Source organism: Erpetoichthys calabaricus, chromosome 17 (assembly GCF_900747795.2).
Source record: "Erpetoichthys calabaricus chromosome 17, fErpCal1.3, whole genome shotgun sequence".
In the NCBI taxonomy this organism is placed as follows: Eukaryota; Metazoa; Chordata; class Cladistia; order Polypteriformes; family Polypteridae; genus Erpetoichthys; species Erpetoichthys calabaricus.
In genome coordinates this window covers 59,653,946-59,677,116 of record NC_041410.2, presented here as the reverse complement: position 1 = coordinate 59,677,116, position 23,171 = coordinate 59,653,946, and the positions used below count along the sequence as shown (strand labels likewise).

At 38.3% G+C, this 23,171-nt stretch overlaps 1 protein-coding gene across 9 annotated transcripts in view; it reads left to right on the top strand.

Annotated features, from left to right (window-relative positions):
* Nucleotides 1–23,171, top strand: part of tp53bp1 (tumor protein p53 binding protein, 1) — a 476,929-nt gene that overhangs the window by 265,363 nt on the left and 188,395 nt on the right. For all 9 annotated transcript variants that reach the window (XM_051920203.1, XM_051920206.1, XM_051920208.1 and 6 more), the window contains 4 exons: nt 3,723–3,934; nt 5,567–7,166; nt 19,495–19,611; nt 19,740–19,922. In XM_051920203.1, coding sequence (XP_051776163.1) covers nt 3,723–3,934; nt 5,567–7,166; nt 19,495–19,611; nt 19,740–19,922 — 2,112 coding nt within the window. The remainder of the gene's footprint in view (nt 1–3,722; nt 3,935–5,566; nt 7,167–19,494; nt 19,612–19,739; nt 19,923–23,171) is intronic.

The following is a 23,171-nucleotide window of genomic DNA, read 5'->3' as shown; positions in this document are numbered from 1 at the left end:
GATAGATGGATATCAGCAACAGTGAAAGGGAAGGTCTACAGGACGGTAGTGATACCAGCTATGTTATATGGGGTGGAGACGGTGGCACTAACCAGAAAGCAGGAGACAGAGCTGGAGGTAGCAGAATTAAAGATGCTAAGGTTTGCATTGGGTATGATGAGGATGGATACGATTAGAAATGAGTATATTAGAAGATCAACTCAAGTTGGATGGTTGGGAGACAAAGTCAGAGAAGCGAGATTGCGCTGGTTTGGACATGTGCAGAGGAGAGATGCTGAGTATATTGTGAGAAGGATGCTAAGGATAGTGCTGCCAGGAAAGAGATAAAGAGGAAGACCTAAGAGAAGGTTTGTGGATGTGGTGAGAGAGGACATGCAGGTGATGGGTGTAACAGAACAAGATAAAGAGGACAGAAAGATATGGAAGAAGATGATCCGCTGTGGTGACCCCCTAATGGGAGCAGCCGAAAGAAGAAGTTTGTTTGTTATATGTTCTATTGTAAGATTTATATTTGCATAATTAGCTGGTTAAAATTTTACTAAAAAGTAATATTTAACAGTTTAGTCAAATTAATTCAAATTTCAAATATCAGAAACTCATGGTGCTTTAAATCATCCTGTGTGAAATAAAATTTGTTAGTTTGTTATTCCTTTATTTTAGAACTCTTGTTTAATAACCTTTGTTTTCAAGGTTTCTTGCATGAGTGATCAGGATTTGTTATTGCTTATGCGCATGTACAAATCCTAGAATTTGAAAATTACTTGGGCTGTTGTTATCTGTATGTATAATAAATATATAAATGTGAGAGAGCATTACATTCTTCAGTATACCACTCATACATATAGCATATGCTTTTCACTTAGGGGTTATGCAAATGAAAGATAGTTTGACTTCAAAAGCCAAATGAGTTATATAAATTCAGTGTTTGCAGTTTTGTATTTAGCAGCGAAGAATGCCATTTTGATGGTCCTACTTAATACGTGTTTTGCCAATTGTGCATTTCTGTTAACGCAGTTCACATCATATTAATAGGGAGATGTCCTTCGAAGAATTGAAACACTAAATACATTTTAGTTTGATATTAGGAAATGGAACAAATCGTGTCATCACTGGCGCAGAAAACCCAGATAGAAACTTTCCTTGATTCTTGTGTCGATGTTTACTTTCTGCAACTGCTGTTTGCACAGGCAGTCCTACCACATCCCACAGTCTTATGTTTGTACAGTGCATTCGGAAAGTATTCACAGCGCATTACTTTTTCCACATTTTGTTATGTTACGGCCTTATTCCAAAATGGATTAAATTCATTTTTTTCCTCAGAATTCTGCACACAACACCCCATAATGACAACGTGAAAAACGTTTACTTGAGATGTTTGCAAATTTATTAAAAATAAAAAAATTGAGAAAGCACATGTACATAAGTATTCACAGCCTTTGCCATGAAGCTCAAAATTGAGCTCAGGTGCATCCTGTTTCCCCTGATCATCCTTGAGATGTTTCTGCAGCTTAATTGGAGTCCATCTGTGGTAAATTCAGTTGACTGGACATGATTTGGAACGGCACACACCTGTCTATATAAGGTCCCACAGTTGACAGTTCATGTTAGAGCACAAACCAAGAATGAAGTCAAAGGAATTGTCTGTAGACCTCCGAGACAGGAGTGTCTCGAGGCACAAATCTGGGGAAGGTTACAGAAAAATTTGTGCTGCTTTGAAGGTCCCAATGAGCACAGTGGCCTCCATCATCCGTAAGTGTAAGAAGTTCGAAACCACCAGGACTCTTCCTAGAGCTGGCCGGCCATCTAAACTGAGCGATCGGGGGAGAACGGCCTTAGTCAGGGAGGTGACCAAGAACCCGATGGTCACTCTGTCAGAGCTCCAGAGGTCCTCTGTGGAGAGAGGAGAACCTTCCAGAAGGACAACCATCTCTGCAGCAATCCACCAATCAGGTCTGTATGGTAGAGTGGCTAGACGGAAGCCACTCCTTAGTAAAAGGCACATGGCAGCCCGCCTGGAGTTTGCCAAAAGGCACCTGAAGGAATCTCAGACCATGAGAAAGAAAATTCTCTGGTCTGATGAGACAAAGATTGAACTCTTTGGTGTGAATGCCAGGCGTCACGTTTGGAGGAAACCAGGCACCGCTCATCACCAGGCCAATACCATCCCTACAGTGAAGCATGGTGGTGGCAGCATCATGCTGTGGGGATGTTTTTCAGCAGCAGGAACTGGGAGACTAGTCAGGATAAAGGGAAAGATGACTGCAGCAATGTACAGAGACATCCTGGATGAAAACCTGCTCCAGAGCACTCTTGACCTCAGACTGGGGCGATGGTTCATCTTTCAGCAGGACAATGACCCTAAGCACACAGCCAAGATATCAAAGGAGTGGCTTCAGGACAACTCTGTGAATGTCCTTGAGTGGCCCAGACTTGAATCCGATTGAACATCTCTGGAGAGATCTTAAAATGGCTGTGCACCGACACTTCCCATCCAACCTGATGGAGCTTGAGAGGTGCTGCAAAGAGGAATGGGCGAAACTGGCCAAGGATAGGTGTGCCAAGCTTGTGGCATCATATTGAAAAAGACTTGAGGCTGTAATTGCTGCCAAAGGTGCATCGACAAAGTATTGAGCAAAGGCTGTGAATACTTATGTACTTGTGATTTCTCAGTTTTTTTATTTTTAATAAATTTGCAAAAACCTCAAGTAAACTTTTTTCACGTTGTCATTATGGGGTGTTGTGTGTAGAATTCTGAGGAAAAAAATGAATTTAATCCATTTTGGAATAAGGCTGTAACATCATAAAATGTGGAAAAAGTGATGCGCTGTGAATACTTTCTGGATGCACTGTAAATGTGTAGGATACCACTGAAAGAGGATTAATTTTGTTATCTTTTTTTCTCCCCTTGCAAATGCTTGAACAATACAAGTTGAACAATTCTACCTAATTTGATTGGTAAACATGTTCTCAAAACATGCACAAGTCTTTTTCTAAATTAATTCCATAATGAGTTAAAAGTGGCAATAACTCAAACCAGTGTATATGTTTTGCTTTTTTTTATAATTACAAGTACGTTTCCTGCACTCGCATGCAAGCATTTGCAAAACATAACCTTTGTTGTTTTCCTTTTCAACATGTGCTGATGCCGTACTGTATCATCAGCACTGTGAGCCATCTTTATATGTAGTTTTAACTCTTGTTTTTTAACTCCAGTCATGGATGAGTGAACTATCCACTTTTTTTTTACTGTAAAAAGGCTTGTACCATTCAATTTTTGTATCTATTTCATATCACCATATTGGTTCTTGTGACACCCCTACATTGATGTAAAAAATGCATACGGACAATGTCACATTCCACATTGGTAACTTTAGCAGGTTAAATATACATGCTAAAGAATACATTCTGTTGCTGCTTCATAGTACATTGTAACCTTTACTCACAGATGAACTTCAGAATTTTAATTAGTTATGAAAGACCCATAGTTACCATCCAAAAGAAATGTGTTTAATGATATCAACCTAAAATGACAGCTGTTTGTTTACCATAGCTATATTTTCTCTACCCCTTCTAGTTTTTTTCTTTCATCAAGACTATCAATTTTCTACATGCATATTACACTTGTTTTTAATCAATCAGTCAGTCATTCAATAAATCAATTAACTATTTTTGTCTAACAGGCTTAGATATTTGCACATGTGTGTTGCATTTTTTCTCCAAAGGTGATGAACCGATGGATACATCAGTTCCTCCAGAAGATTTCAGTCAAGCAGGAAAATCTGAAGAGGAGCCAATGGAAACCGACTTTCCACCTGGTGAAACGGATTCAGACTTCCATGCAAGACCCAAGATTTCCACCCCTACATCACACAGTGTTCCTGCCTTTAACCCCAAAACTGCACTACCTGTACCATCCCAACCAGAATTCTCTAATGTAGGCAGTCTTTATTTCAATATATTTTGTTTAACTTATATTTTTTATACATAAAACTCTTCAGTGATCCTCTTTTGAGGTAAATTTTCAGAGTGCTTTATGGGTGTGCAGTCATGCCAAATTTTCCATCCTTGAATGGATACCAGAATAATCATGTATGAAAAAGCTCGAGAGAAATGCCAACACCAGTCTCTGTATTACTGCTTTCAGTGCACAGGGAAAAAAAAAAATCACACTAAAATTAGGTAAAGAGTTTGATTATGCTCTCTACTGTAGCAGGACAACAGTGGTGTTTTGAACTTAATAAACAGAAGACACTTGTATTTCTGATTTGTTTTTGTTTGTTGCACTAAGACATAATTCAAAATGAAAAATATAATGGGCGATATTGCAGTTAAAGCTTTAGGTACAGGCATTGGCATTGTCTGTATTTTAATTGGCTGTCAGAATGAAGCCATTACGTTGGAAATCTGAAACTGTTTTCTGCTTAACCCTTCAATGAAACCACCCAAGAATTAATATTGAAAGGTTTAATCTTATTTTTTAAGCCCAAAAGATAACAAAGATAAAATATTAATTGCTAGATAATATATAATACTTTAGGTTGTTGCCAGCTTTAACTAATAGTTTCTATAATACAGGTAAAAGTATAATAAATAATATTCATACCATAATTCAGCAGTGATGACATACTTTCAGACCTTCATCTCAGTCTTCAGTGTGATGATCTCTCTTTTCAAAACTTACAGGATATTAATTTTGTAGTTTTGAACACAAACATCCAGATACTGCTATTTCCTGACTAGTTGTTGCCCAACGGGGAAATTTGCTTCTAGACTGTTGTAATACTTCTGTTAACACATATAATTAAGATATGAATTTCTTATTTCCTTATTTGTTGATCTGCTCTTACTAATAGTTCTCATAAGTATGAACAATAGAACTGCTTTTTGTGATTTTTAACTGAAATCCTTATCCTCAAGTTCAGGTCATTGCTAAAAAATTTTAAATTCTCCATCTTCAAATGCCAATCTAAGTTTCATGATGTCTGAGTACCTCCTGTCCATTTGTGGCCTGATAGGGTTGTTAAACCTCATCTTTCACTAGTGGTACAGGGTTGTCTGTTTTCATGACAGTGTGCTGAAAACTCAACATAGAGTTGTGTAAGTTGTTATCCTTGGCAATTAGTAATCAAATAATCTGACATTCTTAAGACAGCAAATTCACCAACTACATTCATTAAGTTTGATATCCTTTCTGACTGACAGTCATGCTGTGTTCCACTGGCTTTGCTTCATTTTGGCATTTAAATTATTTGTGAACTTGAAAACAGAGTATTTTGGTGTATTATTAACATGTAACATCTTGCAACTTCAAACAAGCTTTAATAGTCCATGTCTGCCAATATGCAAGGTTCCTGTTTAAAAATAAGTATTCCCGTAATTTTTCTGAATATGTGAATGCTTACATTATTCAGAAATTAATATTTTTTTAAGATGTGTACATTCATGAAAATATACCTAATTATGTTTTGATTCTACAAATTTCCTACAATATGTAGATCTGTAACTATGCTATTTCCTTTTTGGTCTCAAAATGTTTTCAGCACTGTCTGTTTTTCTTCAAAAACAGGATATTTTCATCCCTACACAAAGTTTAGAGACAAGAAACTCTAATACTTCTGAGCAGGTGGACAAAACACCAAATTTAATTGTGAGTCAAGAAGAACTAACATCAGTACAATTAAAGGAAGATGATAAGACTCAAAAAGACCAAAAGGAGTATGTTACCAATCAGCAGGAATGCAGTATGCCTGGAGAAGTATTTTGCTTGGAACTTTCAGTTAATACTGAGACCACCGCAACCTTAGATAATAAGGAAGCCTCTGTTAAGAAGACAGAAGAAAGTGATGATAGTGAGTTAACACAGATTGAAGACCTAAGGAAGTCACAAGTAAATTCTTCTAGTGGCACTTTTGTTACACAGGACAACGATTTGCCTTCATTTCCATCTAAAATAGAGCCTCAGATGGAAGGTTTGCCCAAAGCATCTGAACTTGAACCTAGTCAAGGAAAAACAGTGTTGAAAACTTTAGAGCACAGTTCAAGCAACATACAGAAAACAAAGGTTAAGTGTGGCTCATTGGGGACAACTGAAATATTTACATCAGGGGCTGCTTCAGTAACACCAGTTAATATCTTGCCAAAGGAATCTGCTGCCGATACTACTTATTCAAAAACTTTGCTTAAACCTTCTGAACTGGTTGATGTTCCCACTGATGTAAAGTCACACAAACTTGAAATGACAGAACTCACAGTTTCAAGCAGTTTGTCAGATACTGTTCCTACAGAAACCCATGTCATGAAAACCAGAGTATGTTTTTCACATTTTCCGAAATCTTTGCCAGTGTCAAATGCAGATGATATCACAAATTTTCAGCCATCTTCCTGTTTGAATACTTTCCATGAGGATATGGAGATTCATACAGAAGATATAGAAGCCTGCTCAGAAACAGTACCGAAAGAAATAACTCCTAGAGATGTCAAACCAGTAGAGTTAGGACCTAAGAATGTTGAAATGAGGGAAGAGGTCCAAGATGTTGTGCAGGAAACACCAGAAGATGAACAGGAAAACATGGAAGAAGGAGAGGTGGGTCTGAGCAGTAGTCTTTGTCTTGCTCTTTCTCAAAGTCAGGCTTTCTCTCCTTCTATGGAAACAGTTGATGAAGAACATAAGATGGACAGCGACTCTCTTAAAGGCCAAGGGGCTCATGACGATTCCATAACTCTCATGTCTGCAAAGGAGAGAAACTCCAAAATGTATTGTTTTGAAGAAGGGGTGCAAAGAGAAAGCATACATGGAGGGGAGAACATGCTAAGTCATAGTATCCTAGTGAATGAAAGTGATCCTGTACAAAATAATGAAAGAGAGACTGTGTCTCAAGGTAAAGAAGTATCATCTGAGGTGGTAGCCTTGGTGTCTTCTGAAGAATCTGTTGTTATTCCCAAAGTTAAGGATATGGATGGAGGTGTGGAAGATGCAGTAGAGAATATGATAAGTGGGATAACTCAGGAGGCAAAAATTAAGAGCAATGCTTTTGCACAGAATTTGGAAGTGCAGGGAAGTGGACCTGAAAAGATAGAACTGAGGATGTCTATGGAAACTGCAAGCCACCAATCAGACAAGAACATTGGAAATTCAGTTACAAAGACCCTAAGTGACAGTTCTGGGGGTAAGTATGTTTAGTCAACAACTATTAACCTCAGACACTAAACACAGTGTAACAAGGCAAAGCATTGCAGTGCAAGAATTTTTTGTTTTAAATTTGGCTTCCTCTGTGTCATTAAATGTGTGTGCCAAAAGTGTTAAATGATATTTTGTTTTCTTCACTTAACATCCAGCAATCTGCTGCTGTTTTTGTATTTTTTTATTAATTCTATTGTAAGTAACAAATTACAAATCTGTCAGACTTATAAAGCTATGTCTTCTTCAAATCAAATACTACATCTGCTTCCCAACTTGCATAGAGTGCAATAAATCTGAAAAAATTTATAAAAAGTAATCATTTAGTGATATTGAGACACAAATTCAGCATGCCTAGTTAATTAAAGACAATATTAATAAATGTCCACCACATGTCCAGGTTGTTAATCCATCCATCCATTTTCCAATCCGCTGAATCCGAACACAGGGTCACGGGGGTCTGCTGGAGCCAATCCCAGCCAACACAGGGCACAAGGCAGGAACCAATCCTGGGCAGGGTGCCAACCCACCGCAGGACACACACAAACACACCCACACACCAAGCACACACTAGGGCCAATTTAGAACCGCCAATCCACCTAACCAGCATGTCTTTGGACTGTGGGAGGAAACCGGAGCGCCCGGAGGAAACCCACGCAGACACGGGGAGAACATGCAAACTCCACGCAGGGAGGACCCGGGAAGCGAACCCAGGTCCCCAGGTCTCCCAACTGCGAGGCAGCAGCGCTACCCACTGCGCCACTGTGCCGCCCCCAGGTTGTTAAGTTTTTTTTAAATTAATTGTTGTTTTCTTATTTAAAGTAAACTAAGGCCTCCATTTCCCATTGTGTTTTGGTAGGTGTATTAGAATTTTTCCAATTAAGTAAGCTAAGATGAGCTGCCAGCAATGTAGTGTATGTTAACCATAATAGATGTCTATGAAATATCAATGTTCTATCAGGATTTACTGTTGATAGTACAGAGAATGGGTGTTTAAGCAAGAAATGTATTCCACTAAGATTTTACTGTGGGACATTGTGAAATAATGTTACACAGTGAGAGGACTGATTGATGACAGCATTCACTAAAGTCTTGATCAAAGTGCACAGTGAGTAAGACCATACTCCATACCAATTGCTGAGGAGTGTATCGATTGCCGTTTTCTTTCTTTCTTTGTGGTAAACAGCAAAAAAGGTCAGTGAATCAGAAATACAATCAGTCCCATGTGTTACAGGAAGAATTAAGGATGGAAGAATTAAGAATTGCAATCTTAAAAGTGTTTTCAGTTCCTTATATAAAATTTTAATTGAAAAGTCCTTCTTTCAATTCTGGTTTAGATCAAAATCTTATCAAGTTTATTGCCTTGTGTACATAGTGCATAGTGTAAAATACTTACTTGCAGATCTGTTTGCAACACATACTTTGTGAAAATATATGTGTCTGCATTAGGGATGTCACAATACATTAATTTGTGTATTCAATGCCTGTCAAATTTCATGATAGTCAATACCTAATTGATTCCATTGCAAAAACAGAAATTCCATTCAACTGCTTTTTATTAACAGTAACTCAGTTTTTGAAGTGAACAATATTGTGCCATTTTCTGTAATTTAATATAAAACTATAAAAAAAACTACAATACAAAAACTAATAATAACAGCAGCTTTGAAATGTAAGCTTGGTTGTATATTGATCAGGTAGTTGCAGAACTATCATTTAAGTAAACTAGTATTGACATTCAACATCAAAATACAGGGCTTGAATTTGAATGTGTGATAGATGTGGAGATTTACTCCAGCTTAACGTCAAATCAGGGTCATTTTATGATCTTGGGAGGATAATCAGCACAGGGCTTATAAAGGATGATATAATTATGGACTACCTGATTTATCCTACCATGTGCACATTCCTAATTTATTCTTACATTTTCTCTCCAGTAACTGAAAAATACTGTTTAAAAGCTATTCTAAAAATAAAAATTCAAACATTATTATATCCATACTGTTGCTACTGGATTCAAATTGTTCTATCATGATGCAAATGGGAGGAGAAATGGGATAGGAGTTATTCTGAAGGAACAGTATGTCAAGAGTGTTTTGGTGGTGAAAAGAGTGTCAGGCAGAGTAATGATTATGAAGCTGGAAATTGGAGATGTGATGATGAATGTTGTTAGTGCATATGCACCGCAAGTTGGGCGTGCAATGGGTGAGAAAGAAGATTTTTGGAGTGAGCTGGATGAAGTGATGAACAGTGTACCCAAGGGACAGAAAGTGGTGATTGGAGCGGATTTCAATAGACATGTTGGTGAAGGGAACAGTGGAGACGAGGAGGTGATGGGTAGGTATGGTGTCAAGGAGAGGAATGAAGAAGGTCAGATGATAGCGGATTTTGCCAAAAGGATGGACATGGCTGTGGTGAATACGTATTTAAAGAAGAGGGAGGAACATAGTGTTACGTACAAGAGTGGAGGAAGATGCACACAGGTAGATTACATCCTATGCAGAAGAGTTGATCTGAAGGAGATGGAAGACTGCAAAGTGTTGGCAGGGGAATGTGTAGTTAAGCAGCATAGGATGGTTGTCTGTAGGATGACGTTGGAGATCAAGAAGAGGAAGAGAGTGAGGGCAGAGCCAAGGATCAAATGGTGGAAGTTGAAAAAGGAAGACTGCAAGGTGGAATTTACGGAGGAGGTGAGACAGGCACTGGGTGGCAGTGAAGAGTTACCAGACAGCTGGGAAACTACAGCAGATGTAGTAAGGGTGACAGCAAGAAGAGTGCTTGGCGTGACATCTGGAAAGAGGAAGGAGGAAAAGGAAACCTGGTTGTGGAATGAGGAAATATAGGAGAGTATACAGAGGAAGAGGATGGCAAAGAAGAAGTGGGATAGTCAGAGAGATGCAGAAAGTAGACAAGAGTACAAGGAGATAAGGCACAAGGTGAAGAGAGAGGTGGCGAAGGCTAAAGAAAAGGCGTATGATAAGTTGTATGAGAGATTGGACACTAAGGAGGGAGAAAAGGACCTGTACCGATTGGCTAGACAGAGGGACCGAGCTGGGAAAGATGATAAAGGATAAAGATGGAAACGTACTCACAAGCGAGGAGAGTGTGTTGAGCAGATGGAAAGAGTACTTTGAGAGGCTGATGAATGAAGAGAACGAGAGAGAGAGAAAAGGTTGGATGATATGGAGATAATGAATCAGGAAGTACAACGGATTAGCAAGGAGGAAGTAAGGACAGCTGTGAAGAGGATGTAAAAAGGAAAGGCCATTGGTTAGGGCTGCAACTAATGATTATTTTGGTAGTCGACTAATCGTTCAATTTTTTTTTCGGATTAGTCACGATTATTTCATTCCTGACTATTTTGAAGTCTGCGACCTGTGGTTGCACATCCTGTTCTGGGCTCCAGTGCATATCTTACCTCATCTGCTCACGTCTGTCCACATGTGAATGTCACTGTGATGTCTCTGCATTAACACAATTAAAATTAATAATAATCAAATTAAAATAACAACCAGTGAAACATATGAATTTGAAAATAATCAGATGTTTATATATTAGTGTGACCATCACAATAAAAAAAGAAATACATTAAACAATACAAACTAAAGTGCACATATTCTTTAAACAAAAAAAGTGCATTTAACTTAACCAAAAAATACATTGTTAAAACAGAAACTATATAATGTGTAAAGCCTAAAGGGCAAAAATCAAATAAACACTTTCACAAAAGGTTCAAGGATGCTACAATAGTTTCCGTGGCGCAGCGGTAGGAATTGCTGACTTATAATCAAGAGTCCTCTGGTTCGATCCTGACTGCCTCGTATATTTACCGTTTTGAGTAGTGAGTTGCTCTTATTGTTAATATTATACAATAAACACATACATTTGATTTGCTTCTTTAACAGCCACTGTAAATGTATAGTACTTGTAAAAGTTACCTTTTTTTTTTTTTTTCCACTTGTATTCTCTCAGTCACGATCACAATACATACTACCGCCCCCTCCAGGGATCTGACACTGTTACTTTTCATCTGAAACTGGGAATAACTGTAGATGTGAGTGGTGTTTTGAGACAATCGAACTGAAAATTCTCTGATCTGGATGGATAAAAGCTGACACACAAACGCTGGCGAATCTGCCTTATTCGTATCTCATTGTCACTTGATTTTTTTTACTCAGTTTTATTGAGTGTTCCTGCTTACGCTGAATTACTATGCACCTTATGGCCTGTGATGTCAAAGCCACACTGACAAAAAACAGAGACATAGTTATATATGATATTTGGAATTATTCATTTTATGACCTTTAAGTACATTTCAGAAAACATTGTGGCACGGATGGAACATTATTCATATTATTCATATTCATTCGCGTACCTTCTTGCGGTTGTAATCAGTGACCGCATTTTTTTTTTTCCCTCGACCTTGCCCAGTCTGCACAGGACTGCAGGACATGCAGAGGAAAGAATGTTCCTCTGCAAGGTGAGCCATGAACGCTCTTCTTTTCCCTATGGACCCTGTACATGCCTTGCACAGTACATGTGCTTTGATCGCCGCCAGGTCAAGATTGTTATAGCACAAGCAACTGGCCACCTGCATGCTCCTGCTAGCACTGAAAAAGCTCACGCCTTCTGGTGTCAGCGCGCAGCACCGGGGGGAAAAAAAGAAAGAGACAAATATATGTGATATTTTGAAGAAATTATTGTATGACCTGAACAGTACCAATCAGAAAACATCATCGCACTAATGCAATATTATTTGAAACGAACAGATCGGGTGAGGTGGTGTACTTTGGATATTGAGCAGTTCATTTTTGGCTCCACACTATGCTCTTGCCATCACTCTGATACAGGTTAATCTTTGTCTTGTCTGTCCACAAAACCTTTGTGCAGTATTCTTCTTTAAGTACATTTATCGCCTGCAGTAATCTGGCCACCCTGTTTTAGTGGCTAACTAGTAGTTTGCATCTTGCAGTGTAGCCTCTGTATTTGTGTTTATTTCATGAAGTCTTCAGTGCATAGTAGTCTCTGACACACATACATCTGCCTCCTGAATGCTGTTTATGCTTTGTCAAACAGGCATTAGAGTCTTTTTCTTTACTATAATGAGGATTCTTCTGTCATCAGCAGTGGAGGTCTTTCTTGGCCTGCTAGTCCCTTTGCTATTACTGAGCTCACCAGTGCATTCATTATTTTTAATGATACTCAAGACAGTTTATTTAGACAATCCTAAGGTTTTAAAAATGCTTCTAATGGTTTTATTCTTTTTTTTCAGCCTCATATGGCTTCTTTGAACCTGCACATTTTTGGGATGTGGTTGGCTCTTTTGCCTCACTTTTCCTAATTCCCAAATTCTTATCTCCACTCCACAAGCACTCTTCTGCGTAGAGTTTGCACGGTCTCTGTGAGGTTCCTTCAGTTTCCTCCCACATTGTAAAAACGTACTGGCTAACTTGACTGGAGTCTTCAAAATTGGCTCTTTGTGAATGTGTTGCTGAATTGGATTATTTGGGCTAATAAATCTCACTACACTACAAGATGCTTCACTGAAACAATGACAGACAAGGTTATTTACCATGAAGTTAGAATTCACAAACTAGATGTGTACCAACTATGTTCAATGATTAATCCTAAATATTGTGGGAGTAAAACATTGTAGGCTACAATATTGATCATAATCCAACTATACTACAACAACAAAATTAATAATAATAATCATCAAACTGGAGTAGCTTAGTAGACACAGACGCAGCTGCATTTATTTCAAAGTATAGAAGTTGCTCAAATGGGCTTACGTTAAAACAGTACAAATATCCTCATTTTGTTGACCACTGTTTGTGATTTGACTGATTATATTGATGACACTCTTCACATGTGCTCATGGCACATTAAAAAGTTAGCTGTTTACATGCATTGATTGGATGATGATACTGCATTCTTTGCATGTTTTAGTAAGGATATGATGAACGGTAATCATAAGTATGTTTAAAAATCATTACACCTGGCTGGGGACTTTAATTGTGTTTTACTGTAAATCCAGACCTAGATGGGTCTCCTGCCACAGGGGCGATGACATCTTAACACTGCAAAGACAATTATACAGTTTGCAACTGATCACGACTTATCAGACCCCTGGAGGTTTCTAAACCCAAACTCAGGTGCATATTCCTTCTACTCACCAGTCCATCAACTGTTACTCAATAATTGATTATTTCGTAATAGATAACAATTTCTTGCCTACGAATAAATCTTGTAGGTACAACGTTTTTGTTACCTCCAACCGTGCCTCCTTGATTTTGGAGCTAAATTCACTATGCCCCTCATACTCATCTCTCAGATGGCGTCTTAATCCACATTTATTAGCAGATGACAACTGTACAGAAGCAAATCAGTTTTTTAGAGACAATTACACCCTCAAGAGGTTTCTACAGGAACACTCTGGGAAACCCTGAAGGCCTTTTTAAGAGGACACATTAGCTCATATCTTTCCCACAAAAATATATTGGAAACCAAGAAGGTATCCCAGCTAATCAATGAAATTACTAGAATAGATCAAGAACATATCAGGTGTCCAAGTGAGAGACTTCATAGGAAAAGGCAGCCTCTGCATTCAGAACTCAACCTCTTAACAAATGAAGAAACTGAGCAATTCATATTTAAATCAAGACATTATTATTATAAACATGGAGAGAAAGCTAATAAGATCTTAGGTCAAGAAATCCACAAGCAAGAAGTTCGCAATGCAATCCCAGCAATCACCAGCACAAACGGAGACAACATTGTTGACCATAAAAATATAATGCACACATTTAGAGACTACTATAAATCCTTATACTCTACTGAGATTAAAGAAGACAAGACACAATCTAAGGCATTTCTGGACGCATTACAGATAGCACAAATAGATACTGTTAGGACAGAGGAATTGGATAAACCTCTGGCACTATCAGAATTACTAGATGCTATAAAATCACTGCATAGTGGGAAAGCAGCAGGCCCTGATGGCTACCCTGCCGAATTTTATAAGAAATTCTCAACTCAGCTAGCCCCCCTTCTATTAGTAACATTTACAGAAGCTAGAGAAAATAAAATTCTACCTCAAACTTTTTGCCAAGCATTAATTACTGTTTTTCCTAAACAAAATAAGGACTTATAAAAATGTGCATCGTACAGACCAATCTCACTTGTGAATAACGATGTTAAGATACTCTCCAAAGTCCTAGCTAGAAGGATGGAGAAAGTGCTGCCACTTAGCTTCCAATCTCCGACGCCTGTTTAATGTAATATATTCACCAACAACGTCAAACACCCCAGAGATGATGATATCATTGGATGCAGAAAAAGCATTTGACATGGTTGAATGGAAATACCTTTTCACTACATTGGAGAAATTTGGGTTTGGCCCAAACATTTGTGCCTGGATCAAATTACTGTATACCAATCCAGAAGCTTCAGTTTGTATTAGCAACATCAATTCAGACTACTATAAACTACAGCTTGGTACCAGACAAGGATGCCCCTTGTCACCACTGTAGATGATATGGTACTTTATATATCAGACCCACAAAATACTGTGCCTGCAATCCTAACATCACTAACAGAATTTCAAAAGATTTCTGGTCTGAGAATCAGTTTTAATAAAAGTGTGCTATTCCTGGTGAATTCTCAAGCATACAATATTAGGTTGGACACCTTCCCTTTTATCATCGCAGATTAGTTTAAATACCTAGGGGTAAACATCACAAGTAAATATAAAGCTCTTTATCAACAAAATTTTGCTGTCTGTATGGAAAAAATTAAGCAAGACTTGCATAGATGGTCAACCCTTCATCTCACTTTAGCTGGAAGAATTAATATTGTTAAAATGAATATCCTTCCTAAGCTTCTCTTTTTATTTCAAAACATTCCAATATACATCAGTAGATCATTTTTTTAAGAAATTAGAGTCCACCATAACCTCATTTATTTGGAATTCAAAACAACCACGTATCCAAAGGGTGACCCTACAAAGACCTAAGGCGGAAGGCAGCATGGCTCTACCTAACTTTAAATTTTATTAATGGGCAGCAGACATACAAGCTATAAAAACCTGGACATGGACAGAAATAGACAAACATACACAGGCTTGGTCTGCAATAGAAATAAAATCCTGCAGTACTTCTTTATATTCCTTGCTTTGTACCCCAATAAATGCAAGTTATCGCCAATATACTAACAACCCAATTGTGCTTCACTCATTCAGAATATGGAACCCATGTAGAAAGTATTTTGGAAGATTTTATCTGTGGCACCTCTGCACGAGAACCACCTTTTCCCACCCTCTCAAACGTACACAGTTTTTAATACCTTGAAAACATCTGGGATTAAATCATGTAGATATCTGTACATGGACAATGTTTTTGCATCCTACGATCAATTACACTCCAAATTTAACTTACCAGCAACACATTTCTTTCACTACCTTCAAATTTGAAATTTTGTTAAACAACCTGTCCAACTTTCTTCACTTCCCACCTAGCTCTATACCGGAAAAAATATTGCTCAGTCTCAAGGACCAAGACAGCATTTCTGTAATATATAAAACTATTTTACAGTCCCTCCCTTTCAGAGATCCAAGAGAAAAGTGGGAAAAGGATCTCTTACTCAATATTTCAGAAAAGGAGTGGAAGTAGCAATGCACAGAATTCCATATGCGCAAAGCATAGAATTATTCAACTTAAAATTATATATCGAGCACATCTCATTTAAAACTGTCCAAAATGTTTCCAGGGCAAGATCCAACCTGCAAACAGGTTCCGGCCTCACTAGGTCTCATGTTTTGGGCCTGCACCAAATTAACATAATTTTGGACCAAAATCTTTAAAGTGACTTTCAGACAGCTTGGATGTCACAATCCCTCCTAATCCACTAACAGCTGTGTTTGGTGTACTTCTAGATGAGCTTAAAGTGGAGAAGGACAAACAAACTAATTGCTTTAACTACACAATTGGCATGTAGACTTATCTTGCTCAATTGGAAGAATCCTAACTAACCTATTCTAAGTCAGTGGGTAACTGATGTTATATACTATTTGAAACTGGAAAAAAACAAATTCGCACTTAGAGGATCTGCACAAAACTTCTTCAAAACCTGGCAGGATCTAATCAATAACATTTTAGAATAAGCATTTAAATTGAGGAAGGAGGTTCTCTCCCCTCTTTTTCTCCATTTATCTCTATTAGTTTATTATTTTATCTTTTCATTTATCTTAACTAGCATAAAGTTTTACACTTCTGGCCTAGCTCTCTTTCTCAGGGGTGGGGGTTGATTTGTTTTGAACCTTTTTCTTTTTATTCTTTCTTTCTGTAGACTCGACTTATGTGTATGGAATGTTATTTGATTTTAAAAAATTGAATAAAATTAAATATACTTCTAAAAAAAATTTAAAAAATCATTACACCTGAATTTCACTGAATTTTGTGGTTAAATTAGGCTAGTTAGTGTAATTAATGGATGTAAATATGTATGTATTTATAGTTTGAAGGGGCTACAAGACAAAAATTACAGTATTTTGTCGTTATCAGTGTAAGCTGCCTAATATGCTGGTCATTTACATGGAGAGTTACCCTTATGTAAGTTTGTTTATATTAACATAGCAAATGTTATAATCTTCCCAAAGTCTTGCGTATACTGTGATAAAGATTTTCTGTACTTCACTTTCATTCATGGCAGTTTAGATCCGTGCTTCTCAAAATTTGGCCCTCAAATGTGAGTCAACTGGTTTTCAAGCTAGTGTTTTATTGATACTAAAATTCTGATTTCAATAACAATACCAGCTTTCGCACTTCAGTACTGGAACCAGAATGATACTGAAACAAATAATGTACAACTCCCACTGGTTACTAGCTGTTTTCTCCACACTGACCTGCACACATACCTGACCAGCCCTGCTCTACTATTTGCATATCATAATGAAGTTCCAGGCCCTCCCCCACCACTTATGAAATTTCAGTGATGGTAAATGCATATAATAACAAGGAGCCTCTTTGAAGTTTGGGGTGTAAAAATATACAAATATTGTTTTAATGAAGGCCTTACTGTAAGGTGCCATTATGCATTTACTTTTGATACTAAAACTTGCATAATGTTGGTATAGTATTATTTTAGAAATTACTTTGTCGGCTCCAGTATACCACACAACACTACCTCATACTGACAGTAATCAGATTTATAATAATGACTGCTAATCAATATCAGCATTACTAAATCAGTACACTTAGTTATATGAAAAATTAGTCTAAACTTTCATCTTTATGCCTCCTCTGCTGCTTTTTGCTTGTTTGCTTCCTCTCCTATCTTCATTTCCATTATTTGCTATACTTAACTCATCCTTAGTCACTCTCCACTCTTGCTGATCTTGGTCACTCCGCGGCAGGTCTTTCTTCTAAAACCACTTTGATTTCAGCCTGCAGTTCTTGTTGTCTGCCTGGTGTTAATTGATATTTTTATGACTAAGGGGTTACTATGGATCACACAGTGAAATATGAGATTGTGAAATACAAATTCTACATAATTCCATTTGAATCTTAGTATTTTTCACATAAATACAATTAATAAAACTAAGTTTAGGAAATATTAACGCAGAATTGCACTGTCAGACTCAAGTTGTCAACTGTTAAATTTGACTTTATCAAAGTAGTCCTCAGTTCAAAACACTTTCTGTAGCCATGGTTTGGTTAATTGCCTCTCAGCATTATTACTTGCTCACTATTTCCCTAGTGTAGATGTGTGTGTGCGAATGCCAAAGAAAGCATGTTTATTGCTAGTGCGAAAAATGCAGATTTGAATTTTTTTGTTTAACAATTGATAGTTCAACGTGCAAAATGTAGTCTACTGTAATTGCTTCATATGGTTTGCAAATACGATAAATGAACAGACACTCTTCTGTAAACAGATTACGCAAGTTCAAGTGTGCACATGCTTAATTTGTCTCATCACTCTCTACTCAATCTTATGGATGAAATGAAGTTGTAGTGCTAGCTAAGAAAAGAGATACCTCTTTCATGGCAAGTCATCCAACTGAGCCTCATATTGTATCTTGTCAAGTAACAGGCATTATATGACACTTGCATGTAGTATAGAAAAATGAAATCGGCCAACAGTTTTAGAATTAGCCTATTTTCTGTCAAAGAAATTGGTAATTGAAATCGGACATAAAAAGCACTATGGGTACAGCTGTTACTTCTGTGATAGAATGAGGAACTTCGTAATTGGGAGGGTCATCTGAATAAAGTTTTCTCTTGTTGTTGGAGATGAATTGGTTAAGCTGTTTCAGACAGCTGTTTAAAATGTCACTGTGGAATAATTATATGTTGCAACTAGATTAGAATCAGCTGAGCAAATGTTTTCATGAGGTCATGGCTGTTGCTGGCTAATAGGAACTGTGTGGTGTTACAGATGGCTTGTTCCCAATATTACACTGACCAGGGTAATTAAAGTAGAATCGGTTGTTTACACTGGACTTGGTGTTCCAGAACCAATACTCACATACTTCCATCCATATTGTAGCAGTGTTATCCTTTAAATAAGTGGTATTAGTCAAATCACAATGGCATTATATAACTTGGCTAAAAATGGCTGCAAATAAAATTATTTTATATTTAGTATATCAGTTTGGAGAAGATGTCCAAGTACAGGGGGCCCTCTGGTTCCGACACAGTTTCGTTCCCACAATAGTGATGTAACCCAAATTTTGGTGTAAGTCGAAACACACCCTAGCCTAAGTCACTTACCTATCCTAACACATTTGCAAAGTCATAATCTAGAACATAAAAACACAACTAAGCCACAGAAAAGGAAAAGGACATAAATATGCTGTCCTGTGCACTGTACTGTAGTAACAGAAAAAAACGACAAAAAGTGAGTGTAAAAAAAATTCCTTACCTTTATTCCTTCTGATCTCTTTACAATGTCTAATTTCACTTCCATCGTGATGGCTTTCCTCTTCTTCGAAGCACTGCCATCTGAAGACTCTGACTTTCGTTTAGGAGCCATGATAAGGGCCAAACAAAGCAACACAAACGGAAGACTTCCTCTGTGCGCAACCAAACTAGTTCGCCCACGTAGTCTAAGTACGATGCTAGTGCCGTAAGCCCGAAACACTCGCGTCTCAATTTTTTAAGATTTTATGTGAGCGAGTGTTGTAAACTCGAAACACTGTAACCTGAGGACCCCCTGGATAGTTAAGTAAGAGCTATTGCCCATCTTTTCAATGTGATTTGGTATTGAACAAAATCCAGTTTAGCCTTCAAAACCAACTGTTTTTGTTCCTTTTTGTGCAGATATTCCTTTTCACTTTACTCTTCCTAAGGAAGGAGAGATGGTTCACCATGTAGCTGTTGCCACACCCCCTTTACTTGGACCCCTAAAGCTAGCCCCTCGCCATAGCACTCCAATAGGTGAGCTAATTTATTTTAAATTTACCATCTTTTATGTTTTGCTATTAGGCAATTATTTATATTTTTGTTAACCTCCACATGTTCTTCAGGAGTTTTACTGATTTTGTATTTTTTCTTTTGTAAACAAGAGTTAGGTTCCTGTTCTGAAACTGGGAACCTTTGTGAGGACGGTGCATTGCCAACCAGTGACATTGCTGCTGAGGAAATCAGGGTTGTGGCTGAATCTAATGAAGGAAAGTTGAGCCTTCAAATGAAGATGGTAATGCCCTCAAGTGAAGAGACACCCGAATCTGCACAATTTAGTCTACAAAGTAAGCTTTGTATTGCTTTTGTCTTTTATTGGGCTACATAAAAACACTGCCAGGTTTTTTGCATGTGTAGGTGCATCTATCCATCCATCTATCCATTTTTTGAAGTACTTAGGCTAAGACTATCACGTAGGTTTAAGATAGGATGTAATCGATTGAAGCTATTATTTTTCTTTTAGGGCCCTCATTAACTAGACATTGTGACAACAACATTTGAAAAAAAGATAACATGTATGATAGGCTTCATGCTGATCATATTTTGGTATTAACATCTATCATTTGTAATTATTATTTCTTTGAAATTGTGATTTCATATACCTTGTATTAAACTTTTATCTCATTCTGGTGGCAAAGACAAGAGGTTTGTCATTCGGAAGGCTGGACAAAGGAATTTTTAAAGGAAGTGATTTGGTTTGAGGGTGCCCTGAGGGCCCGACGTCCTCTAGTGTGCCCTGTGCTTACTGCCCAGCACCGTGGAGCTCAGTTGGCATTTGCCATAGAATACCAGAATTGGCAGGTCCACCACTGGCGCCCTGTGGTTCTCACAGATTAGAGCATGTTTATCCTGAGCACATGTGACAGACGTGAAAGGTTCTGGAGAAGCTGTGGAGAATGTTACGCTGCCTGTAACATCGTTCAGCATGACCGTTTTGGTGGTGGGTCAGTGATGGTCTGGAGAGGCATATCCATGGAGGGACACACAGACCTCTACAGGCTAGACAATGGCACCTTGACTGCAGTTAGGTATCGGGATGAAATCCTTGGACCCATTGTCAGACCCTATGCTGGTGCAGTGGGTCCTGGGTTCCTCCTGGTACACAACAATGCTCGGCCTCATGTGGCAAGAGCATGCAGGCAGTTCCTGGAGGATGAACGAATTGATACCATTGACTGGAAGAAATATACAGTGGACCCTTGACTTACAAATTCAATTCGTTCGCGAGGGCTGGTTGTAACTTAAGTTGGTTGTAAGTCAAGACTATTTTCCCATAAGAAATATGGAAATACCCTTAATGCGTTCCGAACCTCCCACAGCAACACTTACTTAACTTTTTTTTTAATAAAAAAGGGTTGTATAATGTGCATAATGTACCAAAAACACCAATAATTTTTCTAATGTACTAACCAAAAAGTGCTTAGCCTACCAGAAACAATTTCATACTGTACTCACCATTTAAGTTGACATCTTTGGCTTGCAGGAAGGGAGGAGGAGGAGAATGAAATGGAAGGTGGTTATTGTTTGGAAGGAGCTTCCTTGTACAAATCTTTTCTTTGTAAAATTGTCGAGATGGTGGATTTCGACATGCTGTACATATTAGCGAGATTGGTCACACAAACGCCACTCTCATATTTCCACACAATTTCCTTCTTCGTTTTGATTGTGATCGCTTTCTTTACCTTTTCTTCCTTCCTTAGCAATTATCGAAGTAAATCATATAAATCACTGCCGAAATGACGTCCACAAACACATGTATCTGGGCTCCGATCGACACTTACAAACGCTCTCGGTCGTTTGTTTACAATCGCACAAGCAGATACACATGACCGCATTCGGGTCGTAACGCAAGATGTTGGTCGTAATTCAAAACAAAAATTTTGGTCGTAAACCAAGTTGTTCGCATGTTAGGCCAGTCGTATATCAAGGGTCGACTGTATTGATACAAAGAAAACATAAACACAAAAATGGTGACAATATGTTATCCTTTTCAAAAGATACAAATTAAATGAAACTTTTCAGATGGGCAACCCTGAAAAATCAGCCCATCTGTAATTCATCCTGTAAGCATGATTATACATCATCATGTGTGCTGGCTTGTCACAGACGTTGGTTTAAGCATAAATATCATAGGCTACAATGTAAATAATAATTTAATTTTGATATATTCATCAGGCTATCACTAGTCCTTTATTGTTTGCGTTTCAACATTCATCATTGGTATGGGAAGATTCAACAGCAAAGGACCGTAAAAGCACTAAACTTTTGGTCAAGTCCATCTTTTTGGTATGCAGTGGAACAGAGGTTTCAAGTACATGTTGAAAGACTTTGTAGGCTACTTTGGAGGTTTTCTGCATTTTCAGTTTATGGTAGATATTCATGCTTTTGGGAAAAATGACCAGACTGATGCTCTTGCTTTGCTTGAAAGATGTACAGTATTTGTACAACTTAATTTTGTCATAAAACAACAGACACACAAATGGTAATACTAATACTTATAACTTTTACTACCCCACAGGTCAGTCATGTCAGGTCAGGTTGGGGAAGATGCACTGATACAGCGCATTGCCGCACCCACTACATGACTAAACAGCTTGGGATCCCGGTTGGCAACACCCCCAGGCAGACATGTGGTCTAGTCCTACTCCCTGACCATCTGTTTACCACAGCCAATTAATGTTAATGTGGGCATCCCCTTGACCTGGTCCAGCCACTTGGGTCCTCGTCAATGAGGATCCTGTGAGCAGGATCAACCTCGGGGAATTGTGCCACATGGCTGTAGTGCCAGAACTGATGCTCCCACACAATGCAGGTAATGTGCCTCATTTGGGACTCCAGGAGCAACTGCTCGTTCAACACAAAGTCAAACCAGTGGTACACAATGATTCTCTGAAGAGACACAGTACCAAAGGAGTCCAGTCTTTGTCTCAGGTCAATAGATAGCATCCATATCTCACAACCATATAGCAAAACAGAAAGCACCAGGAGTCTAAAAACTTGGACCTTTGTCCTTTCTTAAAGATATCAGGAGCGTCACACACCCCTTTCTAGAGACCTCGTGACCCCCATGCTCTCCTAATCCATCTACTGGCTTCATTGGAAGAGTCACCAGTGCCAAGGTAACTAAACCTCTCGACGAGGTCGACATTCTCTCTGCCGACAAACCCACTACTGATCGCTGTGCTCAAGAGGTCATCAAAGGCCTGGATCTTGGTTTTTATCCAGGACACTCACAAGCCCCGACACTTGGACTCCTTTCTCAATCTCTCGAGAACCCCGATCAGAGCCTCCATTGACTCTGCGAAGTTCACATCACTGTTGGCAGTCAGTCCTTCTTCAACACATACCCCATAGCTGCTGGACTCCACAACCCTGTCTAACACCTAGTCCATGCAAACATTGAGCAGAGTAGGAGAAAGAATACACCCCTAACAGAATCAACTAGGAAAACTGCAGTGGTTACACTTCCACTCTGCACAACATTCACAGTACCCATGTACAGGCTGGCCATGTTATCCAGCAACTGGGGTGGATCC